This window comes from Stigmatopora argus, chromosome 2, assembly GCF_051989625.1.
Source record: "Stigmatopora argus isolate UIUO_Sarg chromosome 2, RoL_Sarg_1.0, whole genome shotgun sequence".
NCBI lineage: Eukaryota > Metazoa > Chordata > Actinopteri > Syngnathiformes > Syngnathidae > Stigmatopora > Stigmatopora argus.
The window spans coordinates 20,395,001-20,418,554 of NC_135388.1; the positions used below are offsets into that span (position 1 = coordinate 20,395,001).

Sequence of the window (23,554 nt, forward strand, 5' to 3'; positions counted from 1 at the left end):
TACTAGGGGGGGAAAATAAAAAAAACAGCAGCCATCTCATCATCAGAGCAACATGTGTAAGTGGTTTGTATTGGACCAGCATGAACAGTGTCACCACTAACACAATTGTTAAGTCGTGTACATTGATTACACAAACTTTGACAAACAACATTGGCTGAAGACTGGTTGTCACAAGTCAGCATACAATCATTGGTTACACTCACAAATGTTATTTTAATGTTTTTAATGATTCTTTAACTCCTAGATGGATACACGCTGTCATAAATGACCCTGAGGTTATTCTGAATGTATTGGTTGGTAGTCCAAGAAAAAAACAGAACTGCTTTGGCGTTCTCATACCAGAACAGCAGGTCCTTTATGAGGGTAAATGTAAACAGTTTTGGTTCTGAAAATGTCCATAATAGCCCATGTGTATATAGTGCTGACATATTTTAGACATGGGACAGTGGCCTAGAGTTAGCTGGAATCAGACAATAGTCACTACAAATCAATGAAAAGACCCCTTTTCATTCTAATTGCCATAGTAGTTGGTTAAGAAAAGCAAATAATTGACATAGCTCAAATGTTCACAAAATCTGTCATTTGGGGGAAGTAGGAGACATCTAAGGATTTTTTATCTCGGGGACAGTCTCTAACACAGACGGCAGGAGAAACACAGCGGCTAGGGCTCTTTTTGAATATACGTAATTGCTGCAAATGCAGCCGCAATCTGTGACAGCCAGATTCCGTAGGTGTACTAAAATTGTTATATAGTTGCAAATATAACCTGAAAGCACGCCTTCCGGGGCAGTTCCTGACCAATGAGAATGCAGTTGAGTCACACATGGCTCTCCTTTACATTTTAACCCAGGAAAAGGAGATAACTAATTAGCCCATGATTCGGAATAAAATAAACTGACCATTTGTCTGAGAGTATCCTCTGATGAGATGGAATCCTACTATACAACAGGGGGCTCAACAACTAAGGGCCATATACTTCAGTCAACTCATTGTTATATTGAGTGATTTTGTTTATCCATTGAAAGACTCCCATTGTCTGCCCTCTTAAAAATGTTGCTCACTATGTTATGAGAACACAGTAAACACTACAGCTTTTGGGGCTTTTACAGGCAATGGCAACATTATTGTCAATTAAAGCGTTGTTTGCCTTGATAGGAACCGAACGGAAAAAAAGAACTAATGCATATAACACAGTGGAAATCAAATTGCATTTTCTGATGCCCTATGCCCACTGACCAATTGGACATAATTTTAAAATAGCAACAGAGGAAGAAGAATTTCAAAACGGAGGGGTAAGTACCTTAGTGCGTGTATGCAGTATATACAGCGTGGCATATTCTTTCTGTCATAAATGTCTGTAGTCTCGGGGTAGAAGATCTGAAACGGGCAAAGATTCAAGTAATATAGTAAATAATTTAAGTATGAATCAGCGTTCAAGATAATTTCTTATGTTCTCTGTGTTTAGTATTTAAGGGAAAGGTGATAAAAAGATTACTCTGGGCTATGTATGAAAATATTTTAAAGAAACAATGAAGTGATTTCCCTGAAATTTCATGGTTAACTGTTCCGGGATGTACATAAGGTAGAGCTGAAAATGCAGCATCAGTAAGAAACTGGCATTTTTCTTTCACTTTACAGCAACGTGCCTTATGTAATTTGAGGAGATTGTATCGTTGTAGGTAACAAAAACAAATAACACCACGCTCACCTTTGGCAGGCCCTTCTCAGACATGGCATTGAGCCACTGGATTACGTTATCAGTGTGTCTGAAATGGAGTCCTGTCGCCTACAGGAGAGGGGGAGTGAAAAAAAAGGAGAAGTGAATAGTTGGGAAATTGGTGTAGGAAATTCATGCTCCATTGAGCAAGATGCTTTCAAGCTCACAAAACAAAACAAACAAACAAAAAATTAAAAATATAGGGAGATAAATGCATTGTATTGTAGTTGAGCCATCAAGGTTGGATTGAAATAAAGCAAGATGTTTTCAATACTTAAAAATGATCAATAAAATGTTTAAATTAATAAAATCAAAACAAGATGGTGTAGAAGTGGATAGCACATCTGCCTCACACTTCTGAGATGAACGAATCATTCCCTGGTGGAATTCGCCCTTCCTCCATGGAGTGAGCATCTTCTCCCAGCACGTGTGGGTTTTATCATGGCAATCTGGTTTTCTCCCACATCCCAAAACCTGCTGATTGAACCCTATAATTGTCAATTTTTTGGAGTGTGGGCATGAAAGGTTGTTCGTCGCCTTGTGCCAGCGATTGGCTGGCATCCAATTCAGGGTGTACCCTCCCTACTACCCGTGGTTATCTGGGTTAGACTCCAGCAACCCCCCGACATTTGCGAGAATAAGCGGAACGGAAAATAATTGAATGAAATAAAATTAAACACCAATCATGGGACTGTCCAATATGTATTGGTTTAAATTGGTATAAATACCGAAATTAATGATGCAACTGCTGAATAGGTAAAAGCAATTAAAAACTCCAGCCAAGTCACAAACATTACGTAAACTCACAATCAACTTTTATTTCATGTCTTTGTGTTCAATGTGGCCACCTGCAGCAAAGGCAACATGAATGTGATGAGAATAATGACAAAATGATGAGTCATGCCTAATAAACTCCATAAAAAGCAAGCACCACAACAAACTAACTCATTTCCGCGGACCCACAGAAAACAAGACTGCTTGCTAAGGACTCCCTAGTCTGAGGGTAAACAAGAAATGAACTAAAAATTGCTAAAGGATTGATATTTTTACAGTGAACTTATAGCAGGCAACTCAGCCCTTTGTACAAAACAATGGACTTAGTTCATTGTGGTGATGCCGGGAAAATCATAAAAGGCTTCAAGAACAATTCTGGCATGTTCATTCAGCATGCCCGGAAACAGATTGACGTCAGAATAATATTTTAGCAACTTTCATAGACAGATTGTTTTAATATTTATTTAATATTCTGCATGTACTGTAGCATTCAGTCTCTGGATGATTGTTTACTTTGCTCAGCTCTAACGGATTGTTCAGCATGATTAAAATTCTACTACATGCAACATCGAACAACAGGACATTCAAATCACCCAGGGATTGGAAACCTGTCCTGAAGGGCCGCTGTGGGTGCAGGTTTTTGTTCCAACCAATCAAGCACAGAGTTTAGCCAATGAGGTTTCTGCAGAAACAAGAAGCACCTGACTGAAATCCAGAGTACACGTATAGGACACCAGATTAGTGAAAAAGGTGTCCTCTTGATGGGTTGGAACGAAAACCCAGTGCAGCCCTTTGTGTAATAGTGTGCCCACCCCTGAAACCGAGGGCAGCCCGGTGGCGCGACTGGTTAGCGCGTCAGCCTCACAGCTCTGGAGTCCTGGGTTCAAGTCCAGGTCGGTCCTCCTGTGCGGAGTTTGCATGTTCTGTGTGGGTTTCCTACGGGTACTCCGGTTTCCCCCCACATTCCAAAAATATGTGTGGTAGGCTGATTGGACACTCTGAATTGTCCCTAGGTGTGTGTGTGAGTGTGCTTGGTTGTCCGTCTCCTTGTGCCCTGCAATCGGCTGGCCACCGATTCAGGGTGTCCCCTGCCTCTGGCCCGGAGACAGCTGGGATTGGCTCCACCACCCCCCGCGACCGCGAGGATAAAGCGGTTCAGAAAATGAGATGAATCTACCATCCTGAAACAGCCCTATATCAGGAAAAGAATTACGTGAATATCAAGTAAATGAAGTGGATGTTCACAATGGATCCTATATATGCAGTTAATCATGCTATGTGACATTAAGATGAATGTCCTTAAACGAGGAGAGTGGGTTAAAATTGGTAAAGGAAACGTTAAATAAGGCTGCTGTTTGTGCACAGGTATTTAAGAGGCATTTCAAAAGGAAAGAAAAAAACAGGGAGCCTTCACTTGGTTCTTGTAGTGGGGCGGCTCGGTGTTGTCCTGCATATCTGCCTACAGAGATGAGGTCAACAAACTGTCTTTGTGGTGTTTGGTGAACAATCTCACACTAAACACCACGAAAAATAAAGAAATGATCCTGGACTTTCGCAAACGCAACACGGATCAGGCCCCACTCCTCATAAATTGAGTATGCGTAGACAGGGTCCAGTCCTTCAAATTCCTGGGGGTCCACGTCACGGACAAGCTCTCCTGGTCTACCAACGCCACGGCAGTGGTGAAGAAGGCCCAGAAGCGACTCCATTTCCTGAGGGTACTCAGGAGGAACAACTTGGACACTAAGCTTCTGGTAAACAGAACTACAGAGCCACTGGAGAGCATCCTGGCATACTGGATTACAGTGTGGTACGCTGGAAGCACAGCAGCAGACAGAAAAGCCATGCAGAGAGTGATCAACACCGCCCAGAATATCATCGGCTGCTCCCTGCTCTCACTGGATGACATTGCCAGCCCTCGCTGGTAAGGGACCCATACCACCCTGGTCACAACCTGTTACAGCTGCTGCCCTCTGGCAGACGCTACAGGTCTCACAAAACACGGAAAAATAGACTTAGGGACAGTTTTTTTTCCCACAGCCATCAGAGCTCTGAACTTGCATTAGCATGACACACAATCCCTTCTGTGCAATAACCCTCGGGGTGTGCAATAACAATGTGCAATATCTTAGATTGTGCAATATTTTAGAAATTACCTTGCCCGACGTGATTTTTTTGTATTTTTATATTACTTATTTATGTTTTTACTGGGAAAACGCACTTTGTGGATTAGCACCACCAATTTCATTATACGCAGCTGTGTATAATGAAAATAAAGGCTTTTGATTTGATTTGATCATAATTGCACATTTTGCCTGTGTTATAGTATTTCTTTTGCTTTCATGCGCTGTATTGGTCGTTCCATAGCTAACAATGCTAAAAATAGCGGTTTGTTCCTTACAGTCTTCTTGCTCTACTGATGGTTGGTCTGGAACTATCGTTCACGTCACATCAGTGCGCCTGTTCTTTGTGGTATTTAGGTGGTGTAATTGCAGTTTAAATGTATTAATTAATTTTAGCAAAAGTTTTTATTATTACAACTCATTCATTCTCTGAAGCGCTTATCCTCACAAGGGTCAGGGGTGCTGGAGACTTCAGGCCAGAGGCGGGGGACACCCTGAATTGATGGCGAGCCAATTGCAGGGGAGCTTAAAAAATGAGGTTTTCCTAAGATCTGACATACTATCCATACACAAAAACACATACGTTCAACATTTATAAAAAATAAAAAAGTGAAACGCAATGTCTCAACTGCTGTTTCCAATCTGCAAAAAAAATCTGGGTATTGCTTAAAAAAAGTAACGCGTAAACAGCCTAAGCCCTGATGCAGTGTGATTAGTTTTTTTTTTTGGTTTTCCTTTTCCTAAAAGGAAGTTTTGTTTAAAAAGAAAAACATTGTTAGTTGTAGATAAAGCCTCTTCTCATGCCACTTAAGCTCTCCACTGGCTTGCCGAGTGAGACAGAAACAAAGTCTAAATCCTTGTGTCAATCATTTAGAATCAATGTTCTCGCTGTGCACACACCACTTTGTCAAATGGCCAAAAGAATGATTGGATTGGATTGGATTGGATAACTTTATTCATCCCGTATTCGGGAAATTTCGTTGTTCCAGTGGCAAGAGGGTGAGGATGATGTACTGATGTATATATTTCTCAGCCAAACTGTTCCGGTTCTAGGAAGACGAGCGCAAACACCTGTACTATGTGCCATCCGCAGTGGCTGACTACCAATTGACATTGAATGGGAGGCGATACCATTTCTAATGGATTGGACGTCCTTCGCTCACAATAGCGCTGAAACATGATCATTCATGGCCACCCCTACTAGTTCAAATGGATTGGACACCTATTGTTGTTAATGGTTTACAATGACAAAATTAGTTTTAATTGAGTATCAAATGATGTGATTTGGGAAAAAATATTAATTTTGACTAGATAGCACATTACAATATTTTTTTACCAATGTGTGGTGTAGGAGTAACACTGTTGAAACACTAATTTAGAGTCCAAGGTTGAAAGCGTCAAGTCTGAAAAGTCATTTGTTTTATTATTTTTCACACCAAAAACTCACTCTGTTCATGAGTGAACTAATGAGTATGAGACAGGTTCATCAGTTTGTGTTTAACTTTGAATGTCCTCTTATATGCTAAAAAAAAGTTTATCTTATCTTAATACATCCGTAGCAGTTCTACTCATTTGCAGGGTTGGGGAGTTGTTAAGATGACTGTCTGTCAATAAGAATATTGTGAAACCAAATGTGCACTTTTATAGACATTTTAATATCCAACGAGCCACTCTTTCTTGTTGTGTGTGAATCTGATTGGAGGACAAATAGTTGTATGCATCAGTTTTCACCTGGTGCTTTCATGTAAATTGCGACTCCAAACAGAAGTACAATAGACTGAAGAAAACAAATTGCCAGTATACAATGTAGTATTTACTACATTTAAATGTCGTGTCAGGGTAGTGAAATTTACAACACCATAATGAATGCCATATTGCTCAAATATACATGTTGTCATTACCTTGTAACGTGTCTGCTCCCGATCATATATCTTTTTAAGGGAGACAGTGCGTGGTGCGAAGAAGTTGCCGAGTTTGGCCAGATAAACTCCATTACGCAGGCCCTCCTCTAGTTCTGTAGTAGGGGGCAACTCTTCATCCAAACAGGCCTCCATCCATCTGGAAAGAAAGTTACAATGCAGCAATCAGATATTGATGTTCATTTGATTTAACTGGTGGTAACATTTTTTTTTAATTAAAAAAAGGGGGGTATAGCCAGACACATTCTGTTGAGGCTACTACGAAACTCAATATACAGACGCTCCCCTACTTACGAACATTCGAGTTACGAACAACGGTACATACGAACATGTCTGCAAATTGCGTTTATGTCGAAAAATGTTCGTAAGTTCGATTTTGTATTGCACGCCTTTTTCGGAGTAGTGCTTCTTTCCGCCGCTAATACCGACGCCTGGCGCTGTAAGAGCTCAGCTCACCCAGCATCTACCTTCTTCTGCCCACTTCGTTGCAGTGCGGAAGTGCGTGAACGTATCTCCAGTGCGCAAAGAACCTTTTTCATTTTTATCATTAAATATCTCGGGCATCCATTATTCAATATGGTTGGTGAAAAGCGAAAGGCTTCTATTGAGGGAGGTGCAAGGAAGAGGCAAGCCATTTCATTTGAAATGAGTGGCAATAATAACGAAGCTTGATGCGCGTGATAAAGTGGTGAGCGTTGCACGCGAATACAACTTGAATCGTTCGACCGTCAGTACCATTTATAAACATAAAGATCGAGCAGCAGGACCCAAATATTGAACGTTGCACAAAGTTTGCAAATCAATTGAATGATGCCATACAGTGCTACCGCATCATTTATGATGAAAAAAAGAAAACTGCAATCGTCATTAGATAGCTTCTTTCAGCCACTTTCTAGTAAATCTCTCTCTCTCTAATGTATGTATACAGTACTGTATGTATTCTCTCCATTTTATTAAATGTTTTTTTCAGTACAAACCAATGCGTGTTACTTATACAAGCCTTAAACATACAAATGCACTTATATAAACCTTCAATATACTTATATAGGCCTTAAACATAAATTATAATACAAAATATAGCACTGAGCAACTTACGAACAAATTCAACTTATGAACAATCGCTCGGAACCTAACTCGTTCGTAAGTAGGGGAGCGTCTGTACCCTATTTTCACACCGAAAGGGCACACTTAGAACTCTAAAATTTTCCCCAAAGTGGACATGGCGACCAATCAGTCGGTGCAACTTTTGTATGCACTAAATTCAAGATTCTGTAGATGTCGTTATATGATGCTGACCGCTTGATTGTTTGGGTGCTTTTCTTGCTGACGCGCTATATTTATATGATGAAAATGTGGACGTCCAGCAAGTCCGGCAAATGAACTCCGAGCAATGGATGTCCGATTGGTATACAAAGCCCGGCAGGCAGCGTCGGGCCAGTTATGCAACAATATGTCAATGGATTGTGGATGCCTGGGCTAAAGTGAGGATGCAGAAATAGATAGGTAATAAGTAAGTTAATAAATAAATAAATACATGAATAAATACATAAATAAATAAGCGTGTTGCTGATATATATATATATATACATATACAGATACGTGTACATACACATATATATACATACATACACATTCATATATAAGCACATCTATACATACATACACATAGATGTACATGCATGCATGCATACGCTAGGTCTTAACACTCAGCCATTTGTTTTGTTAAAGAGCCTGACAGCTGATGGGAGGAAGGATCTGCGGAAGTGCTCCTTCCTGCAATGAGGGTGCAGCAGTCTATTGCTGAAAGAGTCATACCACCCCTAATCATCAAGTCTCTGGATGCAATAATTGCATGAGATACCCATTACGCAGGTATCAAGACTGATATTTAAGTGATCGACTGCAAGACCTTTGATCAGCCTTAACCACTATTGGGATGTGCTGACAGTGTAAACACTACAAACACATGTATCGAGGCTACTCATGTCTGGCCTGTCAAAGCACGTTTAACTACCGGTCAAAGGTAAGATGGCGGCGCCCTGAGCGAGCAATGGCAGGCAAAAGCAAGTGAATTTTTTTCACATTTTATGCAAGATACGGTGTATTTTTTTTCTTGAATTTCATTCGTAGACGTCAAAATACATTTTGTTTAGCATTTTATCTGTTTATTTTTTCTCTATTTTGAAATAAATGACCGTATCGTCTGCATTGTCTTGCGTTATGGCGTTTCGTCTTTGTCAGCTTGCAGTTTCGTGCATGTCAAGTCTAATTTGTGCATAAATACGCCGTACACTTGATTAAGTCATCTTTTTTTATTACAAATACGGCTTATATGCGAGAAAATACGGTAAGTATTTAAAAACAATACATATTTATTGCAACCAATGTGAAGCATGCAATTATGTCTTGTGGTGGCTACCATGGAAACATATCAACTCCAAAGAAAATTATCAGCGACTCCACAGGCAAACTTTACATGTTAAAGTGATTTTGCACGCTTGAGCTGTTGATTCAATTTACTCTGGGGGTTATGGAAATGTCATACAAGATTAAGTTAAATAACACACAGGGAAACACATGCAACTTTATAATGGAAAACATACACTTGAGTGACTGGAATTAAAAACTTGTAAGGAATTTGTAGGTAGCTAAAGAAAATAATTAATACAACCATTTGCTGCTGCTCGAAATTTTGGTAATTACACAATGTTTTAGTTTCTCCTTGATGTGTTTTTTCCCCAGTTGAAATGAGGTCAAGATAGCATTGAAGGAATATGTGATAGTGCCATGCAGTGGAATTCGGCAAAAAGATTTATACGTTATTTGCTCTGTGGGGAACTCTGTGTTGCTGACAATGAAGACACTGTTTTAATAACTTTCAAGTGACAGGTATCATAAATTTTTGCCCCATAAAGATAATAATATTTACTAGGAAGCAAGGAAAGTGGGCATGAGACATAAAAAAACTTAAATATTTAAGATAAACTAAAGCAACTGGAGCACTAAACCATGTTTAACCACATTATTTAAAAAGAAAATAAATCTATAAACTTCTTAGCCAAGCTAAGATCTAAAATGGCTTTGGAGCTATCAAACATTGCCTCCTCTCTGATGTGCTATTTAGATTATTTAGATTAAGACCTTCATGTATCAGCTCTGATTAGGAAAGCCTTGAGTTTATCTCTACTGACGAGGAAATTTAAGAGTTCTGTCATACAGAGTGAGGTCATACTTGGCCTTCTGAAACAGACAGAGTGTAGCTGTTTTCGGCTGCTGAGAAAACATTCCCACTTTTTCATGAATAGTTTTAGTCACACAACCGCATTAGTGCTAAGTTTAAAGGTGATTTTATGCAAATATAGCTAATACTCAGTTAATACCACACCCAAAAAAGTGACATGCTCTAATCCCGTCTACAACTTTTGTATCCTATAGTTTATTTTAATGCCATTCATTCACACACACCCAAATGCTGATCAGCACAAACCCTGTCAGCTTAAACAACTCCCCTTTTGGGATATTTGGAAATAAGGTCTCCACACAAGCTTTCTATTGAAGTTGGGGTGACCGACCTGTAATGTCGGGCTGGGCCTGCCAGACAGGAACAAACTCCACCTTTCACCATGCAGTGGAGCAGTGAAAGCCCCCATGAAGACTAATGGCTTCTTTATCAGGCAACACACCCTTTCCAGTCTCACACAAACGGGGACACACCCACCACTAAATCTTTGGGACAGCCACTGTAATTGGGATATTTGAAAGTCGAGGAGTGGTTTCAACAACAGTGGAAAGCAGCCAAAATGCATTTGAAGTTTTAATCAGTAAGTTACTGGCAACAAAAATAAACAAAAGGACAGCAATCATTTTGAATTCTTAAAGAATTTGAAAATCAATTGTTAATAGTCAAGAATCAACTATGAAACTCCTTCCCCACAGTGGGTGCCAATTTTAACACTGACACTGACCGATTAAGAGGATACATTTTCACCAATTTGATGTCCTCCAAGTTTAATTAGTTGACTGCAGTCAGAAGCTGCTTGTTTTAGCAGAAAATGCATTGGTTTAACTGTCTACACTGTACTGGCTGAACGAAAACCAGGACCTTCCTGGCCCTTTGTGGAATTGTTTTGACTTCAGTGTACAATTATTAAAACATCTGGGAATAAATGTGTTTTGGTAAAATGTCTACTATTACACTACACAAATACTAAACCCACGAATACCATATTTTCCCAACTATAGTCATACTTTTGTCATAGCTTGGCTCGGCCTCCAACTTATACTCAAGTGTGACTTATATGTAAAATGTGATCCTTCTTCACTTCGCGGCTTCAACTTTGTGGCTTCACTACATGGCAGATTTTTTTCAGGGAAAAAAAAAAAGAGTTCATAAATTGTCAAAATCCCAGCTGAAACGGCAAGACGAGGACACTCCCCCGTCTTCCACTTGGCACTAAGAAAATGGTGGAAGACAGAGGAATGTGTCGCTCAACTCAGCACTGAGGAAAATAAATAGTGGGCGGTGACCGTCATTTTTATCCGAAAATAAAGCTTTCTGAGCCAATGTGAGGGTGCATTTTTATCAGAAATGCGAGCCCCGTGCGACCTTACTCCGTGGCGCTTATTAGAAAATAGAACTACTCCATGGCGCTTATTAGAAAATAGAACTTGCTCAGTGAATTGGACAGCAGAGAAGGGGGATTTTTTTCAGAAATGCAAGCCCGGGGCTACATTATGGGGGACGCCATAAAGACGACTAAAGCGAAAATAAACCTCGCTTAGGGGACTCCGGGGGCCTCATGGTAGTGGAGCTGACGCTGGAATGTCCCAGAAATGTGCAAAGCTAAAATCTCCGGGCGACGTTACGGCCCAATGCTATCTTGTCGAAAATAGAGCACATTGGCTGGCGATGGTGGGATGCCTCGGTGGAAGTTGAAATTCCATTTAAGTCCGGGCAGTAGGCTGACGTTGTTGCAGTTATCCGAAAATCGAGCTCTCTGGACGGCTAATTGACGGTTGGACAGCGGGGAGAAGGGAAGTGGAAGTTTAATTTCCCGTCGCCCGGCGATCCAACGTTGCACCAGTTTTTTTTTGGAAGCGAATGCCTTCCTGGACATTTTTATTCAAAGATTAACTGAACGTGCGTCATTATGTGTGGGAATGCTGCTGCCTGGCTTCATGGTAAAGCCAGCTTTAATCAACAAGTTTGACCGTCCTCATGCTTTAAAAACCAACAACAAAGCCTATGTTTTGAGTGATTCGTTCAGAACAGACAATGGTGTTTCTTTTAGGTCATTCTGTTACCAGACATGTTTCCATCCCACGCTTAGTCAGGCGAGTACAGTAATCCCTCGAATATCGCGGATATCACTCCCCTTCAAGGACCTGGACTTTAAATTCAGTCATTCATTCATTTTCTGAACCGCTTTATCCTCACTAGTCCTGGGTTCAAATCCAGGTCATGCCCACCTGTGTCGAGTTAGCATATTCTCCCCGGGGCTACGTGGGTTTCGTCCGAGTACTCCGGTTTCCTCCCACATTCCGAAAACATGCATGGTAGGCTGATTGGACACTCTAAATTGCCCCTAGGTATGGGTGTGAGTGTGTATGGTTGTCTGTCCCCTTGTGCCCTTCGATCGGCTGGCCACCGATTCAGGGTGTCTTCCGCCTCTGGCGCGGAGTCAGCTGGGACAGGCTCCAGCACCCCCCGCGACCTTAATGAGGATGAAGCGGTTCAGAAAATGAGATGAGATATAATATTTAAATATTAATACATTACAGTCTTGATATGAGAAAAATCTGCCTTCTGACTCAAATAAGCTTCTGTGCATGTAAGTGCATATTGGAGCCCACTGGAATGGAAGTGTAAAGTGAGTGAATACTTTGTTTTTGTTAGTGTTAAAGGTTTAATACACAAATTGCCAACACCCACAAATACCCTACCAACACACTTGCTCTATTGACGGCCAATCAGTGCAAAGAGTATTCAAATTGATCGAGTCAGCTGTATATTAACAAGAAACCACGAGTTTGCAAAACAATCCCAAAATAACCAACTAAAGTAACTGAAAATAGAATTCTGGGCACTTTCAACAAAAATTGTTGTGAGAAGCTGGTAAAATGGCATCCAAAGTTGAAAATAAATTATGTAAAAGGGGACTTATAACATTACAAAAGTGGGAATAAATAATCTCTTCTATATATGGAATGGTAGGAAACATGGAGTTGTGCTGAGGTCACAGTTCAGTCTCATAGGAAGAGGCTTGCAAATTACCACTGTCTCTCCAGGAAGAGATCAGCGCTCCCTCCACCCACTAAAGTGGAAATACATCCTTTTACAGTACAATTCAAATCCACACAACACCTTAAGTGAGCTTGCTGGCTTCACAACCTTATAACCATCCTTTATTCACACATGTATGTTGTATTCTTGATCCATTGAAACACACTATTTGAACATTAATTTCAATTTTGAGTTAATATTCTATATATTTTGTCATTACGTCATACGCAGCTGGGTATGATGACAATTAGGCTTTTGACGAGTCAATGATGATGACAAAGCCTATGTCTGATTATTATTATTATTGTGTTTAGCTTAGAGAAATAGTAATGAGATGAAAAGAGGAAAAAAGATAAATGGATATTTTATCTTTCTAAAAATAAGGAAACACGGAACCAAATGGTTCATTACATGCTTTACTGCAACAGTGGAATTTGTGCACCAGCAGGCCTCTAACTGCAGCAGCCTTTCGTACTAGCTCTATGACAAACACTTGCTTGATGTCTGTTTTAAGACTTTTCCCTAATCCTGTTACATAATCCATGTTCTGATGTATGACAATCCGACAGACCAATGACATTTGAGTCATTACATTCTTGATCACTTTAAACACTGATTTCATGGGAATCTTATTGTGACTGTCCTTCTATAGGACAAATCTCTGCAAGGTTTACTTTAATTTAATTATCTAGTGAGTGTATGGTTGGATGGTATGTATATTCTGCATGGAGTGTAGTCAACATTTGGACTTCAATATTGAGCCACTTTAAAATGCCACAAACAAGCTGGACAAAGAAAATAATTTTCTCTCTTGGTCACTTTTCACTGTCTTTTCTTCACCAGTATAGGCAAAACAGCCAATTACAGACCCTCTACTATAGCTAACACAGTTGGAATTATAATTAAAGAGTTATCACAGTGGGTTGAGTACTTCGGGAATTGAGACAAAACTGAAAAGTCGAGTTTTATTCTTTTTTTGCTTTCTCAAAAGCATGCTACGACAGGACTCATGAAAATAATGAGTAGGAGGTACGTAAGCAATTTCTGTCCACTACTAAGATAACCAGAGCACAACTACGAGCTGATAACAAATTGGTTGTAGAAACAGAGGGTGGCCGGGTGGGCGAGTGATTAGTGCGTTGGCCTCAATTCTAGGGCTGAGGGTTCGATCCCAGGTGAGTTCTCACTATTTGGAGTTTGCATGTTTTCCCCGGGCTTGTGTGGGTTTTGTCCAGGTAAACCGGTTTCCTCCCACATCCCAAAAACATGCAGGGTAGGCTGGTTGAACACTCTAAATTGCCCCTCGGTATGAGTGTGAGCGTGAATGGTTGTCCGTCTCCTTGTGCCCGGCAACTGGCTGGCCACGGATTCAGGGTGTCCCCTGCCTGGGGCCCATATTATCTGGGATAGGCTCCAGCACCCGCCACGACCCTTGTCAGGAGAAGTGAATGAATGTAGAAACAGAAACATGAATAAGCCTGAGGGTCTATGTCAGGTAGGCTAGCTAATTGTAATAATAGAACGGTAGAATGGAGAACAGCGGTTTTATCTGAAGTTCCGTCACCGGGCTCAGATACATTAACTATTCCATGGTTATCAGTCAAGGCAAGACTGTAATGCTCAGTCTGCTCAAGTTGCAACACAAGCCAAAAAGATAGAGTGGGGCATCAGTAATTACCATAAAAGAGGATGGCTGGATCCTCCTTTTCTGAGGGAGTGACTATTTTGGGACCAGCCTACAGAACATGGTAGTTTTTACTTATTGAAAAGGTCATTTTTAACAGTTTGTTCTGTATCAATATGGACCAAAATGAACCAGATATGCAGTATATTAAACGAACTCGTTAAACTAGACATTTGCGTTTGGGAAGGCCCGAGCAAATATTGGCTGGATTGAGACCAAACTCAACAAGCATTTGTATCTTCGAGGCTTAAAAAGCCCAATAAGAAATTGCTCTAAAACTTACACTGATGCGTTATCAGTCACCCAAAGACACTTCCTATTACTAAAACAACCTTTATACTATAGGTTATTCTTGTTCACGGCAACACAATGGCTTTTCGGTTGTTGCATAACTTGCACTTCAGCAGCGGCAACTGACTATTTGGACACTTGTTTGGAAACAGGAAATTACAAGTAAATGACCTGATCTTGAGAAGGGAACATGATTTGTATTGCAGTGGGAGACTCACAGTGAGAACATTACACTTCCATTAAAATGTGATGTCGATGGAAATTCTCTTAAAATGACACTGCACCATGTCAACTTGTTAAACTTAAATTTATAGTCATGATGGGAGTTTTGTTCATGCAAAACAAGTTGATGGAAAAACATCCCTTGATGGCACCTCCCTCATTTTCACCATGATGAACATAATATATATACATGTATATATAAATATCATGGCAACAGAAAGCAGGTCTAATTGTTTTACTATCTTTTGCACCCATTACATGCCTTCCATTTACTTGTCAAGACTAATTTGATTTACATTGTTACTATGGCAAGTAAAACTCAAACACTGCAAACTTATACTTTCCGACTGAACAGGACAAGAATAGTTTTTCAAGTAAGTAAAATGTGGTGTTGTCATGGTAATGGGAAATGCTTAAAAACCTAATTGGTCATACACAGAGGGTTTGCTTTGTTTAAGTCAGAAAGAGGGAAAACTGGCTTGTTCAGTTACTGCTTGCTTTTTTTGTTTTTAGAAACTGCTGTACTGCTTCATAGACAATTGTCTGACCATAAAATCTGCTTTTATGGAAAACTAGTCCTATCTTAAGTTGTTACTTGTTTAACAGTCAGCATTTAAAATGAGCTGAAACAACAATATAGCGCTCACTACATATACACGTGTTCATTCTAGAAATAAAATCAAATGTAATAGCACTGACATGAATAATGCATATTTAGCAAAGAACACAAAGAAATATAGTATAAAAACAACATTCTCACAGCTTGCAGCGATAGATTAAAAAACATTTTAATTAAGGTGTAAAACTTTAATTCCCTGATATCTTAAAAGTGCTTTTGACATTTTCTGAGGTGCTATGCTAATGCCTTCAAGTAAAGCCGGTTACTTCATCATCAGGTCTCAGTGATGAAATGCCACTTGATGTACAACCCAAATTCTTTTCATTCTTCAGCCTAGTTTTCATTCATTTGCAATACTCACCTGGCAGCAAGTCCAGGTCAACAATAAATTCCAGAGCCACAGTAAAAAAATATAAAAATTGCAAAGACACTAATTACACATATTTACTGACTTTATCCTTAATAATATGAATGCGGTGGATTTACATAGTACATTTTATAGCTAATCAAAGACGCTTGATTGTTTTGTATTATTCAGTCACATTTACACACACATTTAGGTCACTGATGTCGTTCAAGATGTTGCCATGTTTCAGTGGAAAAAGTATCACTTCATATTTTTTTACGTTGCATTTTAATAATAACTAGTTAAATACATTTTAAAAAATTAAGAAATCTGGCGATGGAACAAGTATAAATAGCTAGTTAAATACATTTTAAAAATTATGAAATCTGGCGCTGGAACAAGTATAAATAGGTAATAAAAATGCCTTTTTATCTCACTGAAATTATACTTTGTAAGGGATTCCATCTTATTTTAAGGATAATGAGACATATTGCTATTATATTTAGACACTTGGAAAAAAATGTTTTTGGAGGGATTTTTGGTGTGCATTGGGAGAAAATTAGGGTTCAGTTTGTCGTCCAAGGCCATTTCTACAGTGAGCAATCACAACAGCAAACCTTTGGTTGGAGAAAAAACGGCGCTACAAACTGTGCTTAAACATTAAAATACTGATTTAACAATATCATATTGGGATTGGCAGATTCTTGCATGTAATTCTGCAGAGGTGTACATTTCTGTTTAAGAAGTTTAAGATGTTTCAATCATTACTATGGTATGAATTTCACACCACCTCTACAGTCAAAAGAACTATAAACACAGCTTCAAATATTAGCTGGTACATGTCATTACTTTGGGACAAAATGCTTATGTCTATGTTAAGCATTATATTGTTACATTATATTATATCATCATCATGAATTTTACCCCCATTTTGATGAGACAGTAATGATAGACAAATATATGAGCAATCCCGTTAGAGATGTTCATCTTAATCCGTCATGATACAATACCAAATGGATGCCCGTATAACCTAAGCAACCTTTTCTCAAGTAGTTTCAAAACTACTGGACAGATTGAGACTAAAACTTCCTATTACCTTTCGGCTGATTACAGACAGTAAGTATGGTAAAAAAAAATAGGGAAGGTACAATTTTGGATGGAGTCACATTTTAAACACGTCAGAAGTAATGCTAACTTCACGTCTTTTTGAGTCTATCCGTTTTGCTACCGAAACTCGTAGCTCGTTTTGTGTTTTTGCTGCTTTTCTGTCTTAATGATTTGGTGATCCCATTCTTAATTTTTAATGATCCCATTGACTTTGATTTGCTTTGTACTTTGTGCTTTTTGCTTTTGCTTTGTTGTTCTGCGGCCTTTGACTGTACTGTCTAACTTATAACTATGCCTTTTCTTGCTACTGTCACAATGAAATTTCCCGAATACGGGATGAATAAAGTTATCCAATCCAATAAGGAGAGAACCAAAGTGCATTTCTTCACCTTACAAGATAGACAAGTTAGTGTGTTCACACACCCATCTTAGCACCTGTGCAAGGAGCATTCTCTTCATTCCACATGGTCAACTGCAAGCCAGTTGAGAGCATGCAGGTGCCACACCAAATTAAGATGATTGTCAAAATGAATCACTCTTTACATCATCTCATCTCATTTTCTGAACCGCTTTATCCTCACTAGGGTCACGGGGGCTGCTGGAGCCTACCTATCCCAGCTGCTTTCGGGCCAGAGGCGGGGGACACTCTGAATTGGTGGCCAGCCAATCGCGGGGCATAAGGGACAAACAACCATTCACACTCACACTCACACCCATACCTAGGGGCAATTTAGAGTGTCCAAGTGTCCAATCAGCCTACCATGCTTGACTTTGGAATGTGGGAGGAAACCGGAGTACCGGGAGAAAACCCACACAGGCCCGGGGAGAACATGCAAACTCCACACAGGTGGACTGACCTGGATTTGAAACCAGGTCTCCCAATGTGAGGCTGACGCGGTAACCACTCAGCCGCCGGGCCGCCCAAGGCATTTTTTTTAAGTGACAAGATGTCGATCAGCTGCCATGTACTCGTGAACACCCCCATAGGGCTCACAAGACTTCGACGTGTTTTTGGGATACATTTTGGTTGACCTTCATACTGCACAAATGAACGGACAACTGCATTTCACTGTGTGCAATCTGTCAGAGGGAAAAACGCTCAGAAAGAGAATACGTAAGTGTGCAGCCAAACTCTTCCCACTGTGACAAGATGATTTAAGAGAATAAATTCTGCCTCAGCCTGGTCTGAGACGTGTGGGTTTGTATTGAAAAAGTCACGCCATAAAAAGTTGGAAAGACATCTTCAAAACATTCCTCTCTGGAGAATGTGAGGCATTTGTTGTATGACTCAGCTCATCAAAAAGGTAGGAAAGTACAGTAGACGTCCAAACATTCCAGATCATCAATGGTGGCAAACCCAGTCAATGTTTACATCGACCCACTTGATTATTTTTAATCAGGCCTTTTACTTTTGCAGCAATGTGGACCTGAACACTCACACCGGAACCCGTTGCTATGACAACACCATGTTTCTGTGGCAACAGTGGTAAATAGAAAAATCACCGGGGGACTGAGTCACTTCCTGTCTCGTACGATCCTTCCTCTTTTATAAATCTATGAGCCTGTTAAGCAAACACACTCGTGAATATATGTTTGGGCAAACAAAGGAGTAGGCCTCACTAAACGGATATAAAAGGAAAAGCTCTTTGGCTACATTTTTTTATCATCTTGCCATATCAACAACGAACAAAATTGTAGAGACTGATGTTGGAATTATGATGACAAAAATTTGGTTTATCTTAAAAATTTACCTTTTGCAGACGTCGGAATGAAAATTTCTTAGTAACAAACAACCATTGTATCATTCACCGCTTATCCTTATCCAATCATAGGGCACAAGGAGACAAACAACTATTGATGCACTCATTCACACCTAGGAACGATATGGAGTGATCAATCAGCCTATCATGCATGTATTTGGGATGTGGGGGAAAACACACGAAGGGAGGTGAGACCAAGCAAACTCCACACAGGAACCCCAGAGCCTGGGATTGAACCCTTGATCTCAAAACTGTGAGGTGGACTCACGAGCCACTCATTCACAGTGACTAGAATTGTCTATGCTTTATTTTAAAAAAAAGAGAGAATGACAACTTGCGGTTTGTTGATTTGATGCGTGACGTGGCAACTGTTCATATAAGCATGCAGAGTGGACAAAATATAGGTGTTTTTTTACCAAATGCTCATAATCAATTGGCAATCGCAATCCACAAATACAAACTATTGGAATAAATCATATACTAATAATAAATAGTATGCCTTTATATCTGGTACTGGTTGTGAAATGCTTAGTGATCCCTCCAAAGAAAAAAAAACAATTAAATATGCTTTCAATTCCTGGGAAACTCGTGAGTATAAGTGGTAGAGAATATGAAGGAATGGATGAACAATGTTCCTAATATTAGGGGCAAACATTATTTAAGTCAACAAGACTGAAAAAACATACCAGGTGTATTCTAGTGGCATTTGGTAGCAGAGATGGGTGCGAAGCCATGGCTCATGTTGGTGGATCCATTACATATTGCAAAAGTACAGTAATACCTCGACATACGAGCAATGTGAGATACAAGTAAAATTTTGAGCAAATATTTACCTTGAGATACGAGGCAAATTTTTATATACGAGCATACAGTCAGGTTTGGCTTCTCTTGAGAATAACATGGGCACTGTCTTTCCCGTCGCAACTCCCTCGTGTAATGTCTCTACGAGCACTGAGCGGAGCGTTGCATTTTTTTCCAGTGTTTTTTCCCAGTTAGTCAGTGCAGAATGGCAGAGCTTTCTTGCTAATACGAGAGGAGTATACTACTTCTCGTTGGCCAGTGGTAGTGCCTTATCCTATTGTGAGGACATTTGTGTGCATCATTTTCGGAATATTTTGAAGGGAAGACAAAAGCAAACAACTCTTGATAGGTTGCAGGTGAAAGTCAGGGTGGAGGCAGGGTAAATAGAGCCAACAAGTTGATAAAATTGACAAGAAGCAGGGTATCAAAATGTAAAACAAATTTAGAATTAAGTTTAGTGTAAGGTTAGAATAAACTTTTTTTTGAGTGTGTCTGTATCGTAATCCAAGTTCATTTAAATTTGTTTGTTATGTTACGAGCGCATTGCCCTGCAAAAAGTCTCTCTCGCTCTCTCTCTGTCCCTCTCACTCTTCCCTCTGTGAAATCTGTCTAATTTTAGTACTATTAAACATCATAACCACTAGTTATTTGTTACTCTGTTAATAGATGGCGAATTAGAACAAATAAAAGTTTTCCCAATCCAATATACCGCTTTTTGTGTTTTTTCAGAGGTTTGGAACGAATTAATTTGTTTTTAGTTCATTTCTATAGGAAACATTGATTTGAGATACGATTAAATCGACATACGATGAGTTTTTCAGGGCTCTCTCCTTATATTGCAAAGAAACCTCCAAGCCAGTTGTAACCTGCTAAGTGCATGAATGGGCCTGATCATGACTAGTACTAGACACTGTGTAGCAGAGCTGCCTTGGACTTCATGTTTTTGGAACAAGCAGGTCCAAATACAAAATAAACATTAGCAAGACATTGATGGTCCCTCTGATTTACAAGTGGCAACATTCCAATCCCAAATCTTGTTGTTAGTTATATGACACAAGAGAAGACTTCCAGGTCTAACCTTTTGGCCTCTTCAAGATGACACAGATACTCATAGGCCATGTTCTGCTGCCGCCTCTCATCCATCTCCTCTGCCGTGAGTCGCTCGACGCCATCCAGGACAGCTGCCGAAAGAAAAATAAATGAAAATATGTCTTAAAAACAAAAACAGATTTACACGTTTGCGGGGGGCGAGGGGTGCAGAATAGACAGTGGAAACAATCTGTGATGAATTTATTGTCATCCACTGCAACATTACCTTTTTTTCCAGAAACAGATTCCCTGGTTGCATAATATTGCACACTTTCCACACAGTTTGCTGACTTGTACATAGTTCCTTACATTAAGGGAATATAAAAAGATGTCCAGGTTCGTTTATTAGTCATCTGTGGGACTAGTTAATACAAATGGGCTCCTCAATGCCTGGTTGTATGATGTGGGAAGGCCTTTTTGCTTTTTTATACATTAAAATGAAAGAGGAAAACAATGCAGGGAATGTTTGTGCGGTACAGCAATGTTTCCCAATTACGGGGAGGGGTTGTGCTGAAAGGGCGCGAGCATTACAAAGAGTCTCCTTTTAACTCTTTCTGCGCCATTGACGTGGATAAATATCCAATCATCCGTCCGGGTCTATGTATGCTTCTACTGTGAATTCTAATTAGTTCGACGCTAGCAGACATCCTAGCCATTGTAAATGGGATATATCATTTCATTTCATTATTTGAACCGCTTTATCCGCATCTTCCATTTCAAAAGTATTAGACTTCTATTGTCGTCAATGGCACCCAAATGGGTTAATCACCTTGTCCACGGGCACGGGCACACAGACATCAGGACCAGGTAGACCAAATCCACTTGAAATTGGGACTTGGAGTAAAAAAAAATTCAGTGCCATTGACTGCAATAAACGTCCAATCCATTTGAACTGGTGCCTGATTTATATACAACAACAAAGACAAAATGTTGTGGATGTAATATATCCCTTCCTTGCGGGAAATTGACACAATGTCTTTATATTTTAGATGATTATATTAATTATATGTGAAACCACTGTGGTGTCTGTTTGTTTAAGAGGTAAAAGTAAATAGGCAAGAAAGATTAAAGAGAAAATGGGGTGTCCTGTGCGAAGGATAAATAAGGCCTGAGTGTCTATCAACTCGGGATTACTGCAAAAAAACGCGGAAGTAAATTCGGTTGAAGCCATGCTGGCGAGGTTCATACGATCCTCCGGCTGGGTGTGAGATTTCTCTTCGAAAATACAAATCAAAGATACGTCCCTCATTAATCCCCGTTGGTTTGTCGGCAAACGTCCTATCTGGAGCAGTTTGCGTGCAATGTGCTGAGATAGCCCGTTAAACAAGGAAGAATGACAACTTACAGCCATATCTTGGCCGCAGTCCGTCTGCCTCGTCTGAAGTTGACATCCTCGTCTTGACAATTTGTCCACCTCCTTTACTCCTCCGAGCTTCACTTCGAACTCAATTGGACTCAAAAGCCGCCAAAGCCCGGGGTTGAAAACCGCGTTGAGCGAAAGAAACCCAACAAGGACCTCTTGGCCCTCCTGTTCCTCCGCTGTACACTTACAGTTGAAACTTTTTTTCCTTCAAACCTCACTTGTGTCACTGGGTGTGTTCTTCCTAATCCAAAAGTATGCGTTTCAGGAAACGGACTTCTGCAAGCTTTGCCGGGCCAAAGTTAACGGAGCAGCGCCCTCTGCTGTTAGCTTTCGGCAGGCGACTAACGTCAAACAGTCAAAGAGTTCCAAAGGGCCTCTTTGAAGTTCTTTCACCTTTCATTTCTCAAACGAGATAAAAACTGACTAATCAAGCAACATGGGGCGGCCCGTTGAAGCGAGGGGATAGCACGTTGGCCTCACAGCTCTGGGGTCCTGGGTTCAAATCCAGGTCGGTCCACCTGTGTGGAGTCTGCACGTTCTCCCCGGGCCTGCGTGGGTTTCCTCTGGGTACTCCGGTTTCCTCCCACATTGCAAAAACATGCATGGTAGGCTGATAGGACACTCTAAATTGCCCCTAGGTCTGGGTGTGAGTGTGCATGGTTTTCCATCTCCGTGTGCCCTGCGATCGGCTGCCCACCGAGTCAGGGTGTTCCAACATCTATCGATGTGCAAAACTGAGAAATACTCCAAGCGACTTGCAGCTGTAATTGCAGCAAGAGGTGGCGCTATAAAGTATTAATGCAAGGGGGCCGAATAATATTGCAAGCCCCACATTTCAGGTGTCTATTAGTTAAAAAAAATAAAATTAATTTAATTCCAGTTCACGATTGTGTCCCACTTGTTGATTCTTGACCCAAAAAAAAATACCCTTATATCTTTATTTTTTAAGGTTGAAAAGTTCAAGGGGGCCAAATATTTTCACAAAGCACTGTACGTATATAACAAAAAAGTTAAAAATATCCAATTATTTTCATCCCACTTCACAATTGTGTCCCACTTGCTTGTTATTTATTCTTGACCCAAAAAAATAATGATTTTATATCTTTATGTTATAAGCCTGAAATGTGGTGAAAGGTTGAAAAGTTCAATGGGGCTGAATATTTTCATAAGGCACTATATATATGTATATATATATAATATATATTTTATATATATATTTATATATATATATGTATATATACATATATATGTATATATACAATATATATTATATATATACATATATATTTTATATATATGTATATATATATATATTTATATATATATATATATATATATATATATATATATATATATATATATATATATATATATATATATATATATATATATATGGGGGGGTCCCCCGCCTCTGGCCCAAAGTCAACTGGGATAGACTCCAGCACCCCCTGCGACC

At 39.8% G+C, this 23,554-nt stretch overlaps 1 protein-coding gene across 1 annotated transcript in view; it reads right to left on the bottom strand.

Moving 5' to 3' along the window:
* Positions 1 to 22,362, bottom strand: part of iqgap1 (IQ motif containing GTPase activating protein 1) — a 52,616-nt gene extending 30,254 nt beyond the window's left edge. The window contains exons 1-5 of the mRNA XM_077587398.1: positions 22,081 to 22,362; positions 20,725 to 20,827; positions 6,516 to 6,672; positions 1,709 to 1,786; positions 1,301 to 1,377 (exon numbers count right to left, since the gene is read on the bottom strand). Of these exons, the coding sequence (XP_077443524.1) occupies positions 1,301 to 1,377; positions 1,709 to 1,786; positions 6,516 to 6,672; positions 20,725 to 20,827; positions 22,081 to 22,126 (461 nt within the window). The 5' untranslated portion in view covers positions 22,127 to 22,362. The remainder of the gene's footprint in view (positions 1 to 1,300; positions 1,378 to 1,708; positions 1,787 to 6,515; positions 6,673 to 20,724; positions 20,828 to 22,080) is intronic.
* Between the last annotated feature and the right edge of the window lie 1,192 nt (positions 22,363 to 23,554).